Consider the following 22,738-nt stretch of genomic DNA (forward strand, 5'->3'; position numbering starts at 1 on the left):
TAATTCAAAGAGCAGTTCAAGACAGAGGCTTTCCAAAAAGAGGTGCTTCTTGATATTAGACACAACGGCCGGTTTGTGGTTAGTTGTTAGTTATTTTTTCTACTGCATTGTTAGTATTTTTAACCGTATATTTTAGTATTCCAATTATACAAGTTGATGACTAACGAAGAAATGAAGCAGGAGCAGGGAGCACCAGAAAATTTTTTAGACTCGACGATATGGGGCATTAACTCCGCTTTGGTCATGCCGTAGTGAAGAATGTATGGGCAAAAATTCGCTTGCATTAAGCCATCACCTTTGGCTGTGCAGGAGTCTTACTGCACTCGTTAAGTACACTGTCTACGCCTCTGCACCATTGTGCAACATGTGCCCGGACTTTCAAAGCTCTTTAGAGTCTCAGGTCTGTCCCTACAGCTGTGGCGCCGAGCGTGCAAACTGCACGACATGCGGCAAGCATTGCGTCTTGTGGCTCGTTGGCGACTTCCCAACGCGGGGTGGTGCGGGGTCGTTACGCCTTCGCAAAGTTAATTACATAAGCTCATATCGCGCAGGGTGGAAGCGCTGATGACGGGACGAGCATCAGATATGTGTGTCGTCCTTGTTGTTCGCTGACGGGCCTCCGTGATGCGAGAGTACCTAGCACAGGCGCGGTGCAGGCGAGGAGAGCTGAAGACGGCCTCAGGGATGAACAGTTCCAGGGAAGTGGTTCCTTGGTGCCTTTGTACTCGGCCGACTTGGCTTTAAAAAGCTCATCCAGAGGGTTCATGGCATCAGGAGCAGGTCGTCAAGAGGGCAGTTTAAATAGATGCATACGCAGCGCGAAAAAAAACAGGGACAGATAAGAAGACACAAACAACAGGACTGGTGCTCCTGTTTGTGTATTCTCTCATGTCCCTGTTTTTTGCGCTGCGTAAGCTTTTACTTAAGATGAGCCACCGACTAGTCCATACCAAGATTTTGATCGAGGGCAGTTTAAAAGTTGTTCTGTGTAGCTACTTCCCTTGTGTTTATTTCCTTCCCCTTCCCATCTAGACTGTCATATAATCGCCAGAAAACCTTCTGTTTTAGAGTTTTGTCAGGCTAGGTTCGCACTACTGAGTGAAGCTGCAGTCTGAAAATTTTCGGCGCGCAAAGCACACGAACCCTGAGCGTCTTCGTTGCCTCGTAAGAAAGAAGTTCGGAACTCGTATCTCCCCCCAAAAAATGCCGTAGCGGACTGTTTCCAAACAAACCAAAACAAAGCAATTCTTATATACCGGAGGTACGACCATGATTTTTCGCCTTCGTCATATGCTGGAGTCTTATCCCCCATATCACTGGCGCACAGGCGCACAGTACGTATGCACACGTCATCACCCTGTATAACATTTTATATTAAAACAGCTTCATCGCAGCGCCCATCTAGTTTATTTGCTCTATTGCGCGTATGCTACCCGGCGTACTAACCCGTTAAAGGGCATCCCACTGAATACCCAAGAGAATTTTTCAAACGCTGCCTTTTCCGTCCACAATTTACCAGAAGTACGAGTAGGACGGATCCCTGCAGAAACCGCCACGTAATCAATTTGTTGATTAATTGCTCAATTATGTTACGATTGCCGCTCTTTCCTTTGTTATTTAGTGTTGTCTTGCATACTTTACCAATTGTGTGTATTGTTGTATTTTGGCTTATTTGTTCATTACCATGCCAACCCTACTATGTCCCACAGTTGTACCGGCCATATATGTAAATAAATAAGTAACTAAAAATCTTCCGCATCCTACTTAGACGGGTTTGTTTCGAAGCGGGTCAGATTGAGGCGCCGTTGAAACCGCTCGCCGTGCTAACCCCTAGCGACGGGTAAACACGCAGCTCTCTGACGCACCGCAGGGGACGAGGGCAAGCGTGGTTAAACAGGTGCGTATGCACAGGCGAGGCTGTGCGAAGCTCGCCACAAGCCGGGAGGTACGCTGGCCCTACCGTCCAACCGGTTGCAACAGCGAGGGGGGTTGCGAGCGACCCGGCAGCTCGAGGCAGCGGAGTTCCAGACACGCCACGAACGCGAGAAGCGTCGCGGAAGCGAAAATGCCTCCGGTCTTCACTCTCTCACGACCTTGAGTACGCGAGTGAGACACGTCACTGGGCCACAGGCGGCGGAGCAGACAAAAAGACAAGGCGCGAGGAACAAAGGGCGAGAACGGAGAGCTGCTGGCGGGCTCCCCACTGAAGACGATTTGCCCCGCTCTCCCTTGCCCCCTTTCTTGTTGGTGAAAAGAGCTGCCAACTAAAGAAAGGGGGCCGGAATAAGGAGCGATACCGTATGAGATCGTCGAAGTGCTCGCCCCCCGTTCTTCACCACGCGCTTGACGCAGGCCTGTGCCGAAGAGTTAACGTCGTGGCGCAACCGTCCGTTAGGGGCGTTAACCACCCGGAAGCACGGATGTACCGGCGCAGACGTAGGGGCGTGTACTGCAAGTGATGTCTGTGTTCTTGAGACTAACAAGAAAACACGCGGATTAGCCACCTTCCACCGTTCCTTACGAACCGCAGTTCATCCATCGCTCAAACTGACCAGGGAAAATAGTGGCAGTTGTGTCCAAGGCATGCGTAACGGCAGTGCATGGTGTGGTGCCTAGCCTCGCGATTTCTTTTATTCAAGGAGCGTGCTATTAGAAACTGGTCTAGAAACGTTTCGGGTATGGGGATGTAGGGCAATGTTTTAACAAGAAATGTGGACCAGCTTTCACGAAAAACGTTATGCAGAGACACCTTCTGGGAGCTGTCAGAGGCCGGTTATTGGCGTGTGCACGCTAACATTGCATGTGACAAGGGGTTGGACTTTTAGTTTTAAACCGAAAAAAAAAAAAACGGCAAAAGTACGCTAAATTCAATCATTGGTCGGTAAATTCAATTTGAAAGATCGGTGCGTTTAACACGCATGCCGGATCTAGTTGTCTCTCCAATATAAATTACACTAATTGAACGAAAAAAAAAACAAAGTGCGCATGTCATCGCCATGGTGAGACGGTATAGCGCTGGATTAAGTAGGGAGGTTGTGCGTTTGGATATACTGCTCCACTACATTACACCCTCTGCAGATTGGGAGGTTTCAGCTCGCCGCCAAACGCCGTTTGCTAGAGTAGCACTGTTAACTCTCAGTACCTGCTTTGAGCAGTTGCTTGGCTGAGCAGGTTTCTCTATTGCATGTGAGGACACTCGGAGCCATGCATAAGGGTCACGACAAAATGTTTTGTTCTGGCTACCTCTATGGTTAAACGGCACTTCCATCGCTGTCGTCAACACGCCGACCTCGAGTCATAATGCCCCGCCCTCTGGCTCCGCCTATCGGCTCTACTCAGCATGGCAGCCCACCTTTTAGAAAACAATTGCCCTTAGCGTTTTTGTCCAATGGTTCCATCACTTAATTTCTCTTACATATTTTACTGTCACAGCATTTTCTTCTGCAAGCACACTTATAAATGCTTTACCACTAATAAGGTCCATTTGCGATTTAATTGCCACTAAATCGAGTGATCAGGCTGCTAAAAAAGCCAATGTGATCACTTTAAGCGACTTTTTACAGCAAGGGAATACCATGTTATAATACCGAAAAAGAAACGTATTGCATCTATAGGAAATAATATTGGCCAAAAACACAAAACCGAATTACAACTGCGTTTTGAGATACCCACCGAAAAAAGTCTGCGAAATTTAGTTTTTTTAATAGTCGAATAGAGAGTTCCACAACAAAAGGAAGCCCGAGACACAAGGATAAGCAAAACACTAAAATCTCGACGGAAGGCGAACGTAGATAAAGACGGAAGGCACAGATTCAAGGACGGCGGCACGTGGAACTGAACATGTAAGGAAGCCATGTTCGCTTCTGTCCACCGGTAAGGTTGGTAGACGTGGCGCTGACGCACTGCTCATCGTTGTATCGTATGACGGAAACTTCGATGGCTGCGCGCACAAGCCGATCGTTCCTTTCCATTCGCCTTCCGTCAAGATTTCAGTTGTTAGTTCAGCCTCGTGTGACGAGCTCGTTTTCTTCGTCGTCGCCCCCGTTCCGCTCTTACGAAAAGTATGACTCAGAACCAACGAGCTCAGTTGCGTGCGCAGTTACTCAATACGGAACTGATCTAATTGGTATTGAATGAGAGTTTTCGAAACAGCAGGAAGGGGCGACGACGAAGCAAATATGCACGCGCAGTGACTGGCTGACTGACAAGCTCAGTTCCAGCCGCGTCTACGACCCACGCTTGTTGAAATGCCACTTCTCCCTCCACCCCTCGTAGAGGAAAACTCCATGAATATGCAGAGCCGATATTCATTTTTTCCGGCTCACATCGCTGCTATTCGCTCACGCGCTTTTTCCTCTTGTAGTCCACGCTTTATCTTCTTGTTCCTTGCGGCTATCTGCCTGCTTCCCATTTCCGCGTAGACATTGGCACCGGGAAAACAATATGGCCGCCAGAGCGCTGTTCCTGCCTATAGTGAAACATCAAATATATTTTACTAGAGTCTGCCTGGAGTAGCTAGAAGACGTCGTCATGCGCTTCCAAAATGTGTTTAAATGTACAGCCTTTCTCCGCAGCCTCGACAGACATGCTTTACTTGCGTGGGTCTCACAGGCGAGCCTGTGATGTGCGAATGAATACGGTACACAGACGCGGGGGCGCCGCAGAGACGCGTTCGTGTGCATTTTGCGTGCATTAAAAAAAATAACGATAAGCTCAGAAGAAAAAAAACAAACAGCAGCGCCATGCGCCACCGGAACGCTTCTTTCCCTCTCTCGGGATGCTTGCGGCACGCCTTCTCTATTTTGGGCGCGCACTGGCGCTTGCGTATACCGCGCGGGAGTCGGCCTAAGGAGGCGACGAACGAGAAAGTACAAAATAAAAAGCATTATAATAAAACTCCGAACAGAAAGAGTACAAGATGATAAATTAAACCGATGGAGAAAAAGAGCGATGTGCAAAAAAGTATGGCGGAGGCGCAACCCGGAAGAAAAATTGGTACCTTCTCGTCCTACGCAATACCCATCTTTTTCTCCCAACGGAAAGAAACGTGGCACCCCTCCCACGTCTGGCACGTTGCTATGCGGCCAAGTCTCGTCTCGGCGGCATCCTCAGCGGTGGTCGCCCCATCACGTGAATTGGTCGCAATGGACAGATAGCTTGTAAAGTGAAGACGTGGATTTTGTTTGTTCGCATTTAACAAGGGCAGCGTATGGCACTGACAGATACAAGTAGAAGCCTACAGCCTGGAAGCTGGCGACCTTGAGGACACGCCAAGAAAAAAAAAAGGGGTATAGTGCGGAAGACAACTACGCAAGAGAATCTAACGAAGCGTCGAGAGTATCACCAATGGCGCAAGCTTCTCCATTTTGTGTACGCTGTGAGTTGAGAGAGTTCTCCCGACGGACGCAAAACGAACGCAACCCAGTCGCGGAATAGAAGGAGCAGAAGGGAAGTGAGGGAAGGGTTGGCTACTTCGCACTAAAAAAAAAGAAGGAAAACAGTAGAAGAGTCTACTGCGTGACTCACCCGTGAAGGTCATCTCGAAGTCCTCGCCGGTCTCCATGAACTTGAGGTTGTGCACAGTCCTCCACGTAAGCGTGAGCAGATGGTTATCGGACAAATCCACGGAGATGAGGTTGGGTGCACCCACAAACATGTCGGCCGGAAGGATGCGAAGCTGGTTCTTCGTCAGGAATATGACGCGGAGCCTCGCGAGGCCGTCGAACGCCAGCGGGTCCACCACGGAGATTTCATTGAGCTTTAGGTCGAGATCTTCCAGGAGTGGCATGCTCGCGAAGATTCCAGCATCCAACCGCTTCAGCTTGTTGCGGTACAGGTCGAGCCTGATAAGTTGAGCCAGGCCCTTGAAAGTCCTGTTGGTCACCTCGTGTATGACGTTATCCCCCAGCTCCAGTTCCTTCAGGGCTCCGAGTTCCGAGAAGGCCAAGTCCTCGATGAACTCTATCTTGTTCTTGCCCAGGAAGAGTTCCGTCAGGGAGGGAAGCCGCGAGAACCAACCGGCCTTGACGTGCCGGAGCTGGTTCTCGCCCATCTCAAGTTTCTCGAGCCTGGGAAGATGGGCTATGGCGTCCTTCTGGAGGTCGATGATGTCGTTGTCTTCCAGTTGCAGCAGGGTGAGCGTTGAGAGCTTGTAGAAGGCCCTCGAGTGGAGCACGCCTAAGTTGCACTCCATGAAACGGAGTCGCTCGAGTCGGGCCAGTTGACGCAGAGGCTCGGTGGGAACGAAGTCGAGTCGATAGTCCTGGCCGTACACAGTGAACGTGACCGACGTGAGCGCCTTCTGACGCCGTAGCGCTTGGAAGACGGCATGGCTTCCGGTGAGCGGCTTGCCCACGTAGCACACCACGCCTGTGGCGTCCGCTTCGAAGTACTCGGAGGTGCAGCGACAGTACATAGGCTCCTCCTGAGCGAGGTTACAGAGGTTTGGAACGGCCGTAACCTTGCCATCCTCGATCGCCGCGGATTCGACGGCGGAGATGGCCAGGAACAGGAAAAAGCAGCACGTTGTCAGGGTCGAGAGGTAGCGAAGAGATGCTCTTGTTAACCTGCAAAAGGTGCCGTACAGGAAGATAACGCTATAATAAAGGTTTCAGGTGGGAGAGTAAGTCCGAACAAGAACAAGAAAAGAAGCGGCCTGTTGGTACGGTTGCACCTGACAGATTCGCAGCACGTGAAAACGTTTTTCTGTCCTTTGCCCTGTTTTCCAAAAGTAGGTTATGAGGGTTAACTAAGAGTTTCTCGAAGTAGATGCTGACCTCATAATAAGTTCGATTGCTTCGAAGAAGTAAGGTCACTAGATTTTTTGCAAAAAGATGGAAAATCGGGCGAGTTAGCACGGACTCTCTATGTTGCAGCACGAAACATACAAACAGGAAGTGCAGGAGAAAGTGGTGCACTTTGTGGTACTCCAGCGTAATGGAACCAGATTTTAGTTGCGTGTTTTTTCCTTGTAAATAGCGCCTCAGACATTGGTATGAGTTGATCCGCACATGGATTTCGCTTGCGCCCTGTAATGACCTTATAATTCAGTTTTCTTCTTTCAAGCATTTCGATTTCGGTTTCAATCTCTCAGCAGTGGCTATGACGTCACAGGTGAGTTGAGATAACGTTCCGGTCAGGTGAGGCCTACAAAAATTGCCATAAAATCGCTGCTTTCTCGTTTAAACTCACTCCAACCTTTTGCGCCAGCCTGCCTCCAAGCCGGAATTGCAAGAAATTAACAAACAGCTATTACGTCAAAATTTTTCTATGTCTCACGTGACCACAATTTTGTCTCAGCTAGTCTGTGACGTCATAGCCACTGCTCAGTGCTTGAAACCGAGACCGAAACAACAAGAGAGAAAGATTTGAATAACAAATTGCATACCGGGATTAGGCGAGCTCCACGTGGTGATCTACGCTTACTGATCTCTTGAACTATCGGAGACCAAAGTAACTAACCACCGCCCGCTCACCCCTATAAGCTTCGTACCGTGCGAAACATGAATGGGGGAGTGGGGCGGAAGCGGCAATTTCTTCTGTCTCTGATAGGGCATCCTTGAAGGAAAAAAAAAACAAATAAAATTTGGTATGCTTGGATGTTTAAGAAAACAAGCTACAACTGCAGGACGGGCGAAGATTTGTTCAATATATCCACTAGTTCGGTGCAAGGTTATTCGCGAACACGAGGCTTTTGTCATTAAACCGTAACACATGGGTTTCCGGGTTTCTCGTCACTTCAACAGCGGATGAAGGCAGGTTACAAAGCAGAAGCCATTAAAGCTAGCCCATGTAAGAAACACCAAAAACAAGCAAACTTGCGGATTATTGCCCACTTCACGCGCCGCCCGACTAACAAATAACAGGGATCTGGTGATGCAGATTAAACCATGAATTATTTGAAAATCAGTTCTGGAAGTTTCAGTTATCCATAAAGGAAGAAACAAGTTTAGAATCCATTGTAAGGCATTGACCAAAAGTTTGGCGAACTGTCTGCGTCCTTTGTCCTCCAGTGATAAAGCAACGTTCGTGTGCCCAGTCACACGCACGTTCACGATCGCGTTACTTGTGCTTGAGAGAAATGCGAGGCCAGGCATTGAGCTGATCAAGGCCAAGGTCAACTCTGCGCTATTTTCAAGAAGCCGCGTACTATGTCAACGCGGCTTCCACTAACTCAGCACGAAAAGCCCGGCAGTTAATTCGCGCTGCAGAAGCCTTGAAACCGACGTATCGAATGTCAATTTCTACGTAAAAAAAAAAGAACAGAAAGAAAACTCAAGGTCGCTCACATGTCACTGTGTTAAGAGGATGTCTGAGAGCGTGTATTTCGTGCTGTTCCGCCGAAATTTGGTGTCTCATTTTTTTTCGCATAACAAGCACAAAAAAAAATGTCACAGTGCTCACTACCCCGCTTATAAGGCAAATATTCTACGAACAGAAGACCCTTGGGTTGAAAGCCTGAGGATGAACATGCCCTCATTCACCAAAGCGCACAACATCTTGCACTAAATATTATCTCATTTAAAAACAGAAAAATCCCTGTGTTTCGTACGCTTCTCGCATATAAAAAGCGTTGTGCTGCCTTAACTGCTGCACATGCCCAGCCTGCACTAACTGCAGAGTGCCTTCGGGGCGCGGGTACATCGAGCGTCGCACACGGCGTGCTTCACAAACACGCCGAATCTGGCAATGCATGGGCCTCGGGTCCTGCAAGTTGAAAGATTTCATGCATGACTGCCGTCGACATACTTAACATGCAGCCTTCTCGTGCCTAACAGTTCCCGAGACCCAGTAAGTTCAAGCATTCCCCCCTCCCCCTTTTCCGCTTGCCAGCAAACGGCAGTTGCTGTCGCTTTATCACCATGGTGATAAAGCGACAGCAACTGCCGTTTGCTGCACCGCACCTCCGTCTTCTATCCCCCAATAATCTATTCGCATCACTCCCTCCTATGGACACTCCGTTCACGTGACCGCAGACTGCATATTCGCAATACGTGTACACTCTCAATGGCTCTGAATAATGTGGATAATATTGGTTTTGCTTTATAGGGTTTAACGACCCAAAGCGACTCAGGCTATGACAGACGCCGTAGTGGAGGGCTCCGTATAATTTCTATCACCTGGTGTTCTTTGCCCTGCACCGACATCGCACAGCACACGGTCCTCTAGCAGTTCGCCTCCATCGAAATGTGCCCACCGCAGTTGTGATCGAACCCGTGGGTTTCGGGTTAGCATCCGAGCACCATAACCACTGAGCCATCGCGGCGACTGTGGATAATATTGTCTTGAACCACGACATGAGCAATGATGTTTTTTGTCAGGAAATATATTGTCGACGATAAAATCTTTGCCCAAGAGAGAGAGAGAGAGAAAGGAATTTTAATGAGGGAAAGGTGGAGAGGTCGGCCGGTGGTAACTTGGCCCTGGCCTGCTACTCCACACAGGGGAAAGGGAAGAGGAGGAAAAGGAAAGTGCGAATGAAGGCTGATGATGGCATAATACAATGAGTTTCTCGGGTGATGTCTACACACACACACACCACCACACACACCACACTGGCTGGCACTCGCATCGCGGTGAGTAGACGCACATAAAACTCATAAAACTGGTGTCAGCAATACAAACACCGACACATGTCATTAACCATGTAGGTTGTGCACAGGCGGTCACAGACGAGTATCCAGGCCTGTTTCACACAAAAAGTTGATCAGGGCCTTTGTCACACGGCACCAATCAGAACGTCTCGTCCTGGCGCCCAGAAGAGTTTCCTCAGAGAGAGGGCGAGAGTCCAGTCGTTTCACGGTCGCCTCCAATGTTGTTCTTTGAGCAGTATAGTTCGGGCACTCGCAAAGAAGGTGTCCAATAGAAATATCATACGTCCTTTGGTGTAGGATAGTCGCACTGATGACACGATCGCTCCCTTCCAGCGCGACATGTAGCGCTTGTATTTTTTCTCCTACTTCCTTCTTCGACTAGTGCGTTTTCGGTGATGTAACACGGAGCCCCCTTCGGCTTCACTGCGCGCTCGCGCGAAGCATAGTCGCAAGAAAAAGCGAGGAGACGGGCGCACTCCGCCGGGGTTGTCGACCGGCGACACGGTTCGCGTGGTCGACGCGCTCGGCCGTGGGTTTTCCATGACCAGCTCGATCGCAGAGGGAGCGGCGTAGTGTGGGGTGACGCCCTTTTCACACGCGCCGCAGCGATCGGGCTTCACCGAACCCCTACGCTGCATGGCGGCCGCCTTTAACTTCTCTCTGGGGGCGGTACATGGGCCATCTGGAGCTCCCAATCGCCCATTAAGTGCGTTCGCGACGCTCCGTGCAGTTGCTCTTTTGTTTGGAAGCACAGAGCGTGAGCCTCAAGAGAGAAAGAAGGAAGGTGAACAGACCGGAAGCTATTCAGGCGAGGAGTCCACGACGATTTTCTAGCTGTCAGGCGGAAATGACATGTAGGAACAGAAGGATGTAAGATTAAGGGATGTACAGCTACGAGAAATATAAAAAGGAACAGTTAGTTGGCACTAAGGAAGAAATATTACACTTCGGCCACCATAAAGCGAGAAAAGGAATTCAGGCCCCCATGAGTACAGAGAAAAACTATTTAAAGAAACAGCAAAATGGATGCTTGTGACCCATACTAGAATCACTACTGTTCACTGCATGTTAATAAAATGCTCCCTTTCATACTGCTTCGGTCCGTTTTGCCGAAATGTGCTACCGCAAAGAAAGCCTCGTCCCCGTCTCAGCTTAGAACTGTGCAGCTACCCACGAAGCTGGATTAGCGGTTATGATGTCTTGTTACAAGGCAGGAGGTCTCGAGTTGGATGTCGGCCATTGTAGTCTTCATTTAGGCGAAAGTGAAATGTAGAAAGGTTAAAATACCCTGACATCGGTATTCCCAGACGGTCGGTATTAATCTTAACCGTTACAGCTGTCGCTGACATTGTCTGCACTGAGAAGAGTTAAAATTGTCTGTCTTTTACGGAGCTTCCGTGTAGTGTAACTGCTTCTAACATCCCTGTGGCGCCTTCTGTGCCAATAAAACCGTGAAGCATTGCGATAGCCAGGCCTGGCGTCGGCTAATGCGTGGCTGAACTGGTAGAGCTCCTTGGAACGCAAGAGCGCCACTCATTAATCGCTGGCAAAACAGCTATGTCAGTTGGATCCCCGATCAGCCAAAAGCTTTCCCAACACTGTTTCGCAAATACGGTGTTGTAAGCGTTGGGCATACTTCACCGGATAGGAAGATTAGCTGCTTACGCTCCTAATTGGCAGGAGTTACGAAAGGCGGATTTATTGCAAAGCTGGCGTTTTCTCGGAGAACTAAAACATCACAGAGCACTCAAGGCCACCCTGTACAAAGGAGCAACGCACACAGCCGTCGAGAGGGACTCCGATCCATCAGCCTCTTCGAAGCGCACGCTTCGTGGCCAGCCGACAGTCGTTTCCAGACAAGGCAGTGCCTTGTTAGGCCCGTCAAAGCAAACAAGCTCAGCGGGCTGGCGCCAAAACACGTAAGCGAACACTGCGGGGGCTGTGAACACAGAGGGAGCGCTGGTGGTCCCCTCTCGCGGGCATGGCTGCGCGAAAACGTCCGATAGAAAAGCGAAGGCTCCTTACCAGAAAAAGACGGAACTCGTAAAAGGAAAAGGGGGGAGTACGCTAGTAGCTTCCACACATGATTATTCCGTCAGTGCCCAATGCACCTACAATGCCCAATCACCAACGGCGATAGGTTTAAATAGAGCTGATAGTAAAGGTGGCGCGCATAGCGCCTATCCGATTTTAATTATACCAACAGCGTTGCTAATCAGAACCTATCAAGATCAATTACATAAGTGTGTTTAGTTTGGTCGTTGCTGACGGTGTATGTAGGGAAAGGCGGGCAGTTGAAGTTGAAGTTCACAGCTCCGTCTTGTCTATTTCCTTCTTCGTTCCTTGTCGTTCGCGTGGCTAAAAAACGCATTCAAGTACTGAGGGTTTAGCCTGCAAGGATGTAAAGTATCGTCTTTGAAAACTTCGTCATCCATTGCAACTGGCCACTGTCCAAAAAGTGAATAGTGCTCAAAGTACAACGGTATTTCTGGTGCTTCCATATAAAAAAGAAGCCGTACACATCCTAATGAGGTATACACTAAACGGCCCCTTAGCTACTACCATTAGTGGCCACCTGCATGCGTTTGATAATGTTTAGATATATTTTGAGCCAACGTTCGTACCGCGCTAAATGCAAACCGCTATATTATTGAAAAAAAAAAAAAAGACGTTTCCCAGGCGGCGACAGGCTTATACCGAGCAGCATGTGCTTGGCGTCCTTCTCAGCTGGCTGACGCTACAGGAATAGAAGAATTTCCTCTCACGTGTTCTCACATCGTCACTATCCGAGTCCTCTCAGCCCCCCACGGAACATGTTTCCTTCGGATGGCGTGACATTCGTTTCCGAACAACTGCTGGTTAAGTTTTTCAGTGTTAGCGCTATTGGTTGCGTCAGCAGATATACCGACATCTGGTGGCAACGGAGAGGCCACGCCCCAGCAGCTTCCAAGTTCACTTCTTAGCCGATCAAAATGCTGCCCATATGATGCGGCTAGTAGGAACTCACTAGAAAGGCGCATTTGTGATAACGTGGTCTAAGAAGGTCAGTTACATGTACGTCTAGGATATGGCAGAGGTAAAGAAGTAAAGGGGGTGCGGTGCAGCTAGTTTTGCAATTCTTTATCACCGAAAAGAACTAGAAATTTGGTAGCTTTTTTTTTCCACTGCTGCAAGCCAGCGATATGCTTGAACTTTTCAAGGACTCTGCATTCCGTTAACTCCTGCAGCCGGCTGCACTCTGACATTGGCTAAACTATACGCATTCTCCAAGGTTAACGCTTCCGCTTCTCCGCGCGTCGGAATAATAGAGCCCACGCCCAGTCCTGATGAAAAAAAGAAAAAGACCAAGAGTGGAAGAAAAATTGGCGGGAGGCCTTACTACAGTCGTGGCTAACTGGCGCTCGGTGTGTCGCCGTCCGGTGGGTGAGCCAAGCAGTACATATGCGTTGTCGGGAAGTGGATCGTATGTCAACCGCAAGCGACGAGGGCCTTGAGAAACGTGAAGCGCTGTTGTACACGCCAGCATCACACCACCTCCCTCCCTCCCTCCCTCCCTCCCTCCCTCCTTGCCATCCATCTTTTCCGACTCTGCGAAAGTAGAGCCCCGATGCCTGATACCGGAGACACTGGGAGGAGCAAACGGCGAACGAGGCTGGACAGTTGCACACCGGACGAGACAAGTTTATTCGCTACTATTCATATTCATGCATATATGGCTGTGCACAGTTTTCGTGATTGCTCGAAGTGACTTTTGCTATAACTGCAATTATGAGGGATTGATATGTCGGATTCTTTTGTAGAGCTCAGTGCCATGCAGCTGTACCATAAAAAACGACGTGGTACGTAGCCAGTGCCAATGAATTTTCAGCGGGACTACCCATCCGCTATAAAAATAGGGCAAAGAGCAAGGATGAAGTCATGGCGCTAACTATGACTCAAGGGCCACGCTGTGCAGGTTCATTTAATTTCATTTTTTTTACCTTAAAGGCAACTTAAGGGTATTACATAAGATGTAGGCAAAAATAAAATTAATGTTCTCTGTATGCATGATGCACGGAAACACTTTCACGGGACATCGAGGGAACCTTTGCGGCAGCGATGTTGTGGGGAACTTGAGGTTTATGGTTTATAGAGGAGGAAGGGCAAAAAAAAAAAAAAACTATTTGGGCCAGCATTGAGGCGCAGTGGCGAGCGCAACTGATCGGCTCGCGCCGCTGCGGGTTCGAAACCCAGTCGCTGCACTATTTATTTATGGTTTATGGGACTTAGCGTCGAAAGCGACTCAGGCTACGGCCGTAGTGGAGGGCTTCGAATAACTTCGTTCTCCTGGGGATTTTTAATGCTCAGGGACATCGTACCGTACACAGGCCTCTAGCATTTCGCCTCAACTGAAATACGACCGCCGCGGCCGTGATCGAACACGCGTGTTTCGGGTCAGCAGTCGGTCACCATAACCCCTGAGCTACTGCGGAGGCTTATGAACTTGTGGTACGTATACTTTACGAATTTAGAGCGAGTGCTTGCTTCGTCAGGAAGGATATGCACAAAGTCACCGACGAAAGTAGAATCGTTGTGGATAGCATGACAATCGATTAGCAATGAATGCGTTGACAGAGTGGGCAGATGCGTTGATCTATACCTGCAGTTTGGAAAAATTTCAGCACAAGACTCTGGATACCATCCTCATCATCTTCAGTCTAACTACATCCACAACAGGACAAATGGCTCTTCTGTAAGCGCCCAATTAACCCTATCCTATGCCCGCTGCAGCTGCCTGATCCCAGCAAACCTCCCAGTCTCATCGGCCCACCTGATCCCGACGCCCTCTGCCTACGTTTTCCTTCTCTTGGAGTAGCACGCCAGGCTGATAACCAGACAGACCTCTCCTTTATTCATTAAAGTCCCTCTCTTGGAATTCATTCTGCTACCACTATTGACCAGCGGTTACTTTCTCTACGCGTTACAAGCCCCACCCATGTCAATTTCAACTTCTAGACTTCAGCTATAGATAGCATTAGCTTGCAATTGTTCCTTAAGCCACTCTTCCAATTTCTTATCTATAAACCGATCGCTTTTCTTTCCATTGCTCTCTGCCTTGTCCTGAACTTAATTTCCAGCCTTTTCAACGCTCTCAAAATTTCTGCTGAATAGGTGAGTACTGGACACGTGCGCAATTATTTTTCCTTTAGAGATACTGTTATAGTGTTATTCATTGCTACTGAAGCATTCACCACACTGCAATTGTTGTCCTGCACGCGCGTCATGGTAGACCTGTTTCTCTGAACCATGCAGTAGCCAGATCTGCCATCTCACTCATTCGGTATTCGCTCAGAAAATCATTATAGCAGCAAGTAAGCTTGAACGAGGAAATAACGCTCGACATATGCTTTTGGATTAGGTTAAAATTTAGATAACTGCCCTTTGGTTCGCGACCTAATTCACGGGCCATTGCTTCCTCCTCATGAGCTTTGAGCAAGCTATGAAAAAAAAGTAGAAAAAGGCAAAAAAGAAAAAAGAAGAAAATGACTAAGAACGAAAGCAGGAAAGAAACAAAAAGAAGAAATGCAAGAAAACCTGCAGCGTGTGCAGGGCAAGACCCGCCAACAAAGCATTCCCCGATGAAGCCTCACCACAGCTGTGACCGATATTACGGTGCCCCAGCGTAAATCTGCGGCAAAAGGCTGCCGAAAAACGAGAAGGAAGGCATCAATTTGAGCTACTCTATCGACGCAGCACGTGCAAATACCTTTTTTGTTTTAGCACACGCGTATGGCAGGCCATATATTTGTTGAACGTTCCATTTTGGACGCGAAACAGCTGCTCTTTTTCTTAGTGCAAAAGCATAGGATGACTCCTGCTGAAGAGTTGTTTCGACGAGAAAGTGAGAGCAGATAGATGTCGTCCAGTATTTAAAGCAAGCAGTTTGTTTACCTGTCGTGAAAAATGGCACGCAGGGTAGGCGGGATGATCTACTGCGCGGCTCAAATAAGCAGTGCCATGCTCTAGTTCATCACCGATTCCGAGGGGATGCGAAATTGGATTGTGCCTTCAAGCGCGACGCTTGCAGCTGCTAACCTCGTTTGCCTTTCCACGTCAAACAACTAAAGTAGGTTCAGCTCCACGTGGAATTCATCCGAGGTTTGTGGATAGCGGTATGGAGGCCTCCAGATTGCGCCTGACAGTGCCGCTGATGCACGCGCTCAGTAGGAATCTTTAGATTCTTGCCTATGAAGAAAAAAAAAAAGCACTAACCACTTTCTGCGCTTTTTTAGTGGCCTATAGAGCCTCGAGAAAAAAAAGCGCCACGAGAGCCGCTGCACTTGTCCGTAGGGTGGTTCAAGAAGGCCAGAGGTGTTTGCAATCTACACATGCCTGCTGAAAAAAGTTGTATGAAGCAACAACCTCATACAGGCTTCGCCATACAAATGTCATACAGTTTGACTGATATTGTATGCCATCTGTATGACAAATGTATGATTCCGCAAAAATGAAAGACATTTGTATGATAATAGTGTGACATTTGAGTGACAAACTGTGTGAGTTTATTGGATCATACAAATTTTTTTCAGCGAGTATTTGCAGGGGCGCTTTCGTTCGTCCCTGTTGGAAGAAACGTAATCTGCGCCAACGGCAGCACCGGCGCGGTTTTGCGCGCAATGAAACCCAGGCGCGCAATCCAGAGAGTTCAATGCGCGAGGCGTGATCCACGAAGGTACGCACTTCTTGAGTAGAGCACGTCCCCAAACTTATGGAGAAGGTACCAGAAGCCGACAGGTGCACCTAAATACTTAAAGCCTAAAGCCGTGTTACAATAAACCGCACAAGAGTGGCCCTTATTCAGGACAAGATAGCAGTTCTGTGATTCAAGGCGCCAAAGTTCTGGTTTATTGGTTTATTGGGGTTGAACGTCCCAAAGCAACTCAAGCTATGAGGGACGCCGTTGTGAAGGGCTCCGGAAATATCGACCACCAGGGGTTCCTTAACGTGCAGTGACATCGCACAGCACACGGTCCTCTAGAATTTCGCCTTCATCGAAATTCGACCGCCGCGGCCGGGATCAAACCCGCGTCTTTCGGGCCAGCAGCCGAGCGCCGTAACCACTGAGCCACCGCGGCGGGGCGCCAAAGTTTTGTACTCAGCGCAACGACTATGCTCTTTTGATCCCCGAGGAGAAGTCTTGCCGAAGAAAGAGGCGGCCCTTCTTTGTTCAGCTCATCGCGCAACAGGAAGAAATAAACCTACCCTCTAAGTATTCATCGTGACCGCTGCGAGTGGGTGCCTTCCTAGATATTTCAATCCCGACGCTCCCCTGGAGTAGTGGCTGGGCGGGCTGCGACATCACCGCGTTCTAAGGCTGTCGACAAATGCTCAGTGAGCTAGTCAGCACGTGCGCTCGCCTAACGATACCAGTCCTTGCGTGTGGGACTTCTTCGTGCTGCTGGTGAAGGAAGCGTGCGTTATTTTGTTCCACCTGCCTTCTGTTTACGCAGATCGTCGAGACCGCAGTGGGCGCCTAGAGAGGCGCACGCTTCCTACGCACCGGTTAGCGGGTGTTCCGCCGTAAGCCATACAGCGTCAGTAGCGCGATTAATCTTCCTTCTTCCAGCCTCGAACACCAAGGACGACAATGTCTGCGCGTCATCGCTTGCGGCTAAACGCTATTTGTCAAAAAATATACAGGTCACCGGGCTTGTAGCAGCCATGGAGCTACGAAGCTGTGGAGGGGTGAGTAAGACTGTTCTCACCCACGAGGGATTGGAGTGCTGGGATGCAAAATGAGCCCCACACTGCGAGCTCTAGGGGCCAACCAAGTGGCCTGTGTATTTTTGACGAAAGCTGTGCGTTCAAAATCAACACGACGAATATGTGAAGCCTGTTCACGTGCGCGCTGAGAGCGCACTAAGATTTTACATTGGGCTTTGCCACATGCGGAGCGCGTTAAAACTTTGAATGAACGTTAGCACACTGACCAATTGATCCCAATCCAAAAACTAGCCAGCGCCCGTCTCGTCTACTTTTATGTCTTCGTCCTTGTCGTTTTTTGCGCTTTCTTTACGTTAACGATAATCCAATTGGCCAAGACCCAGCTTTTGTTGCGAAGCAGTACCGCGTAACAATGAAGTCGCTGCAGAGCCTTCAAGGTGACGTGCTGCAGCCCCGTATATGGAAGCGAACGACTAAAAGAAGACCTTAAAATGGTCCTAAATACGACTTCCGCGTTGTTTCACAAACAAAATGGCTGTTGCATTCTAAAAAAATTTAATTACACGAATTCCACTAGTTGAATGTCGACTCCTCGACGGATATTAATTTTCGCGGCAGAAAGCCGACACGGCATTCTCGTTAGGAGCGCTGCATAGCGTCACCTGTAAGCGTGTCTGTACCGAGTCGGCATGACGCGGCGCTGATGCCAACGCACGTTACATGCTGCCACAGTCTGGCAGCTGCCGCGGCGCCGCATGGCAGAACAGCTCCACCTGCGCTGTCGGATTCATTGTGCCTCCCTCTGAAATTGAGCTGCATTTTGTCAGGCTTGTGCTGCTCAGTCACAAAAGGCTATCAGAAAAAAAAAATAGAGAAGAGAAACGGGATAAAATAGCAGCGAAAGTGGTAAGAGGGCACATGGCAGAACGCCCGCTGAGCCACAGGTGGTGTCGCCTCGGCTGTGGTGGGACGCTCGCGGGCGTTACATAAGGTAGGCAGGACACGTTGGCGACAACGGCTTGCGAGCTGGTTCAGACCGCGGTGCAGAGCAAGCGAAGGACGGTACAAAGGAACGAAATTTTCATTTGTCTATTCTCATGGCTTCCAGGGACGCTATAACAGCTTTGTTGTATTTTATTTTATTCCTCCTGGCTTACGTCATCGGCTAAAGCGGCGCCATGCCCTCGTTGTTGCCAGGATCAGGCAATCGGCGCTGCGGATATCAAGAACTGGCTGTCCGGCGCCCATGCTTCGACGTACACAAGAAGTACGGCATAAAAATGAAGGAAATAACTATGGTTAATCCATGGCGGCCCAGTAAAATATACTGGAAGAATTGCGTCCGAGTTTCGCCTGTCTTTAAAAGCAGTACTTGTACGCCGTCGCACATCAGAATTCAGCAGAGGGCTTGGCGAGGAAGGCATGGAGATTTTATGGAGAGCTCTGGTCATTTGCACATAGACGCTTGCGCTACATTACTGATGGGTGCTTATCGAGGTTTTTATGTTCATCTTGATGATTTAAAAGCGCTTCAAATAATCATCATTTGTAGAGTCAACCTTTAGCACTATACCGACGAACGTTCGGCGTCCAGTTTAACGCTGATATAGATGGCCATATTTCTCACGCATGGGACGTTTCGTTTCCTCTCCCACATGCGTTACGGTTGTAAGTTCGAATCTTTCAACGCGTGGTGAATGTATTTACTCGTGTATGCATAAATAATCAGTTGCTGCTATGTCTGATGCTCATGTCAGAACGACTGTTGCGTGGTTTGTCGCAAGGTCAGCTCCAGAAACCACTGCCACCGGAGCAAGGGATAGAACTGGTGCATGTGTATGGACGAGAGTCTGTTGCGGTGTGGTATAGCATGAGGTTATAGCTTCATAAGGACGCGACTCTATCGTGTCTTTGACGCCGCTTCAATGCGGGCTTGGTGTAAGTGTTTTAAAGATAGACAAGGTGTAATCTTATCAATATGCCTGTCATAAAGGGGCATTGAGGACAAAATGAAGTAGGCTGTTTCGATATATTGTCACGTTCTAATGATAAAGAAGCTACTTTCACTGAGAACGGACAGTTCATAAGATATGAAAGCCTCAAAAGGACATTGACGTGCCGCCGACGCCCACGATTTTCGGAAGCAAATGTGGTGATACCAAGACAGATTTTAAGCAGATCTCTGAGGCTGGCTGCGCCACCATTCACTTCCAAACAGTGATGACGGAGATATTTTCGACTTTGACGTCACAAGTATCGACTGGTGACGAGCAGACAGTAACGCAGCTAGGAAGAGCCCAACAGTCGATTTTCCCTAAGAAGAAAAATTGAAGTTTTCTTGAGTGTCCACAGAAAGCGCAGCTGCGGGTGACCTTATAAATGCGAAACATTTGAAAGCCTACGGGCAGCCTGCTTATCTTTTTTTATAGGTAACAAAGGTAAGAAAGTAAACTTAAGTAGCGTACGAAAATATCATGCCACCAATAACACAGCCAATTTCTTATTTACTACACTTCCGTTGTGAACATAGCAGCTGTTTGCTTTTCGTCTTTCTCTAAAGGGTGTGGCAGACGAGATGCCAGAGTTTTCAGTACACCAGGAAACCAGACTACAGCCTTAAAGAGAATCTGTCGAACAGCGCTTCTACAAGACTGGCGTTTTCAAAATGACGAAAGGTCACTCAACAAAATACTGGTGAGAAAGTACATGCATAACTCGTTTGGGCATAAACCGCAGTTTTTATTTTATATTTGTTTAACTAATAGCATGAAGGTCCATGCGGCACATGCAGTGGAAAACAAAAGAAAACATCAGACATGAGTGTGAAACGGGTCTAAATTTGGAACGGCATCAATTTTCTATTTGCTCGGTTCTGGTCGTAGCCTCTCCCATTTTCTGGCTAACTCTCAACTCGCTGGACGTAGAGAAGGCAGTGGAGATAGGACGCGCGTCTCTTGGAAATGGTAATGGTGAAGACGGCTGCGAGGCGTGAGTGACGTTGCACATGAGGATTTCTGGCTTGTCAAGCCTGAAATGCTAAGACGCTCTTGCGAGAGGAGTTCTAGCGGAGCTGCTGCCTAGTAACGCAAATTATCAAGCACTCCCACTAAACATTGTAGTGTACTTCCAAACATAGGCCTTCATCGGCCATTGGATTATATCGTATAGAAATCCAAGGAGAGCAGGTCAGGAGGGCGAGAGAAAGATGAACGGAAAGGCAAGGAAGTAAAAGAAAGCTCAAAGAGATAACGAACTGTCGACCCCTCAATTTCAGCACCAACATTTTATTAACTGGCACAAAAGCCTGTCTTTCTGTTCTTTTTTTTTACTGATATTTATAACAGAGACCTAAGGGAGCATGAGCGGTAGATGCGCTCGAAAAAGTTAATGGCAATCAGTCAGCCGGCGACACACTTTGGAGGGGAAATAAATCTCGAGGATCGCATAGAAAAAGATGGCAACGATGGCGGCGGGCCCGCAATTTGTCTGAATGAAAATAAATGACGTCGAATACGCTTTTATTGACGCAGTTGGCACGTATGCGCATCGCGATAAATTACTGCGCACGTGCCTCTCGCCATTTCTCGCTTAATTTTATTTCCAGCAAGTGGATGTTTTGTTGCTTATCTATAGCCCGACGGGAGACCTCCGGTTCTTACACCCTCCGCAGACGCGGTTCGGCGAACCAAGCGTCCCTCCGCAGCCGGTTGGATCCCCATCGAGAGAAGGGTGTTGCCGCTTTTGGCGCTCGCGCTGACGGAGCGACAAGCGATGGGCGCGATAAAAGACGCACCGGAGCAGTTCAGCGCAAGCGCGCGACTTGCATGCGGAAAAGTTTCTCAGCGCATGGCGCGTGCTTGAGAGGGGGGAGAGGTGGGAGGCGGGGGCACATGCCAGAGCCGTGTACAGCCGTGCGGAATGGTTGCGAATGCCTGGAACCACTCGGGCATGGACCCAAGCGCATCGGAATTTCAAAGCGTTTCTGGCTATGCCGTGGGAATACGGGTAGGGAAAAACTGGCGATCCGTGATGTTGATTACCATTTTGGCGGTGATCGGAACTGCAAGTGAGATCATTAGGTCGATTTATGAGACCATAATGTTGATAGAGACGCCAGTTGTGTTAATAGTAAAGAAAATGAAGTGCTCGCGGTAGACTCAATTCGGCAGTAAGGCGGGTTGTTGAGGGAAGCCCGATAGTCACGGAGATATTTCCATTTATGCTAACATGCTAGCTTGTTTTTATGCAGGCGAAAGTGTTCAAAAATTGGTAAATTTCGCACTGCCAGCATAACCAGCTGCTACGAATAAAAATTAATTATAACAAGCATAATCGTGGAGAAATAAACATTATATTGCTTCTAAGGCAACTCGGCTGTACAAGGTAACGGAGCACGGGACCTTTTTCTCTCTGCTCTGATATTCTTATCGGTCACAGTTCAAGCAATGCCACCGCAGTGTAAATCCCACCTCAGACCCCACCCTTGGAAAGAGGGGACCACTCCACCTTGGGCCTGTGCATCGTGATTGTGGCCACTTTGGGCTCAAGATTTATGGAGGCGGGGATAGACTACAGAGCTTCTGAAATAGGTGTCTAGATAAAATAGCTTGTTAGAAATTAGCAGGTCCACAAGGCATTGGGCCACCTACCACCAATATACTAGTGCTACAAACACTAAGAGTTCGCGTAACAAAACAGTTGGAGCCCCCGAATAACAATATGAATGTCAATGAAATCTAGGGCATCCTAAGAACACTCTTAAGTGCGAATGTACTTCATGGAGGGCCATCCCTCAACTTTGCTGAGAGCATTATGTGACAGTTTCCCAAGAGGTGCGCAGTTGATCAGTCGCTATACGCTCAGTATAATGGTAGAGGCCAATGAGGACAGAGAATACCGGTGGGCAGAAAAGAGCAGGGGACGAGCGATGCTTTTGCTGAGGATATGGCAGCTATGGACGCGAAACCAAGAACGTAACACAGGGTTCGAGCATTTTTGGAGACACACTACTGTGAGCGTGGCCGGAAAAAGGACGGGATAGTAAAACCGAGGGCTGGGAGCAGTTTGTGAAGCTGGGGATTCATCTAGTAATTTTTGAAGTAAACCTAATATACTGATATAAAAAAAAGGACAAAAGGATAAAGTTCAAACTCCAACTTTCGAAAAAGGTTTTAACTTCTTTTACAATGCGTTTTGCTGTTTCTAGAAAATGCGTTTAAAAGAAATTTGATCAGCAGAAGTAATATCAGTGGTGCTCTCATGCTGCATGAAAGAGACGTGGGTCAAATCTTTGTTTTTAAGCCAAGGCGTTCCTAATCGCTGCTTGTATCGAAATATTACGACATAATGCAGGGGAAGACAACAAATAGAAGAGCTCTAAATGAGAAGCGAAGAAGCACGAAAAGAAGTGACAAATGTGCTACTCCGCTCGCGGTGGGTCG

The 22,738-nt window shown here is 48.5% G+C and overlaps 1 protein-coding gene across 2 annotated transcripts in view; it reads right to left on the reverse strand.

Moving 5' to 3' along the window:
* LOC149340378 (uncharacterized) overlaps positions 1-22,738 on the reverse strand; it is a 35,752-nt gene that overhangs the window by 10,949 nt on the left and 2,065 nt on the right. For both annotated transcript variants that reach the window (XM_089549145.1, XM_089549146.1), the window contains exon 2: positions 5,527-6,566. In XM_089549145.1, the coding sequence (XP_089405271.1) occupies positions 5,527-6,566 (1,040 nt within the window). The remainder of the gene's footprint in view (positions 1-5,526; positions 6,567-22,738) is intronic.

This window comes from Amblyomma mixtum, chromosome 6, assembly GCF_055824585.1.
Source record: "Amblyomma mixtum isolate Tamu chromosome 6, ASM5582458v1, whole genome shotgun sequence".
In the NCBI taxonomy this organism is placed as follows: Eukaryota; Metazoa; Arthropoda; class Arachnida; order Ixodida; family Ixodidae; genus Amblyomma; species Amblyomma mixtum.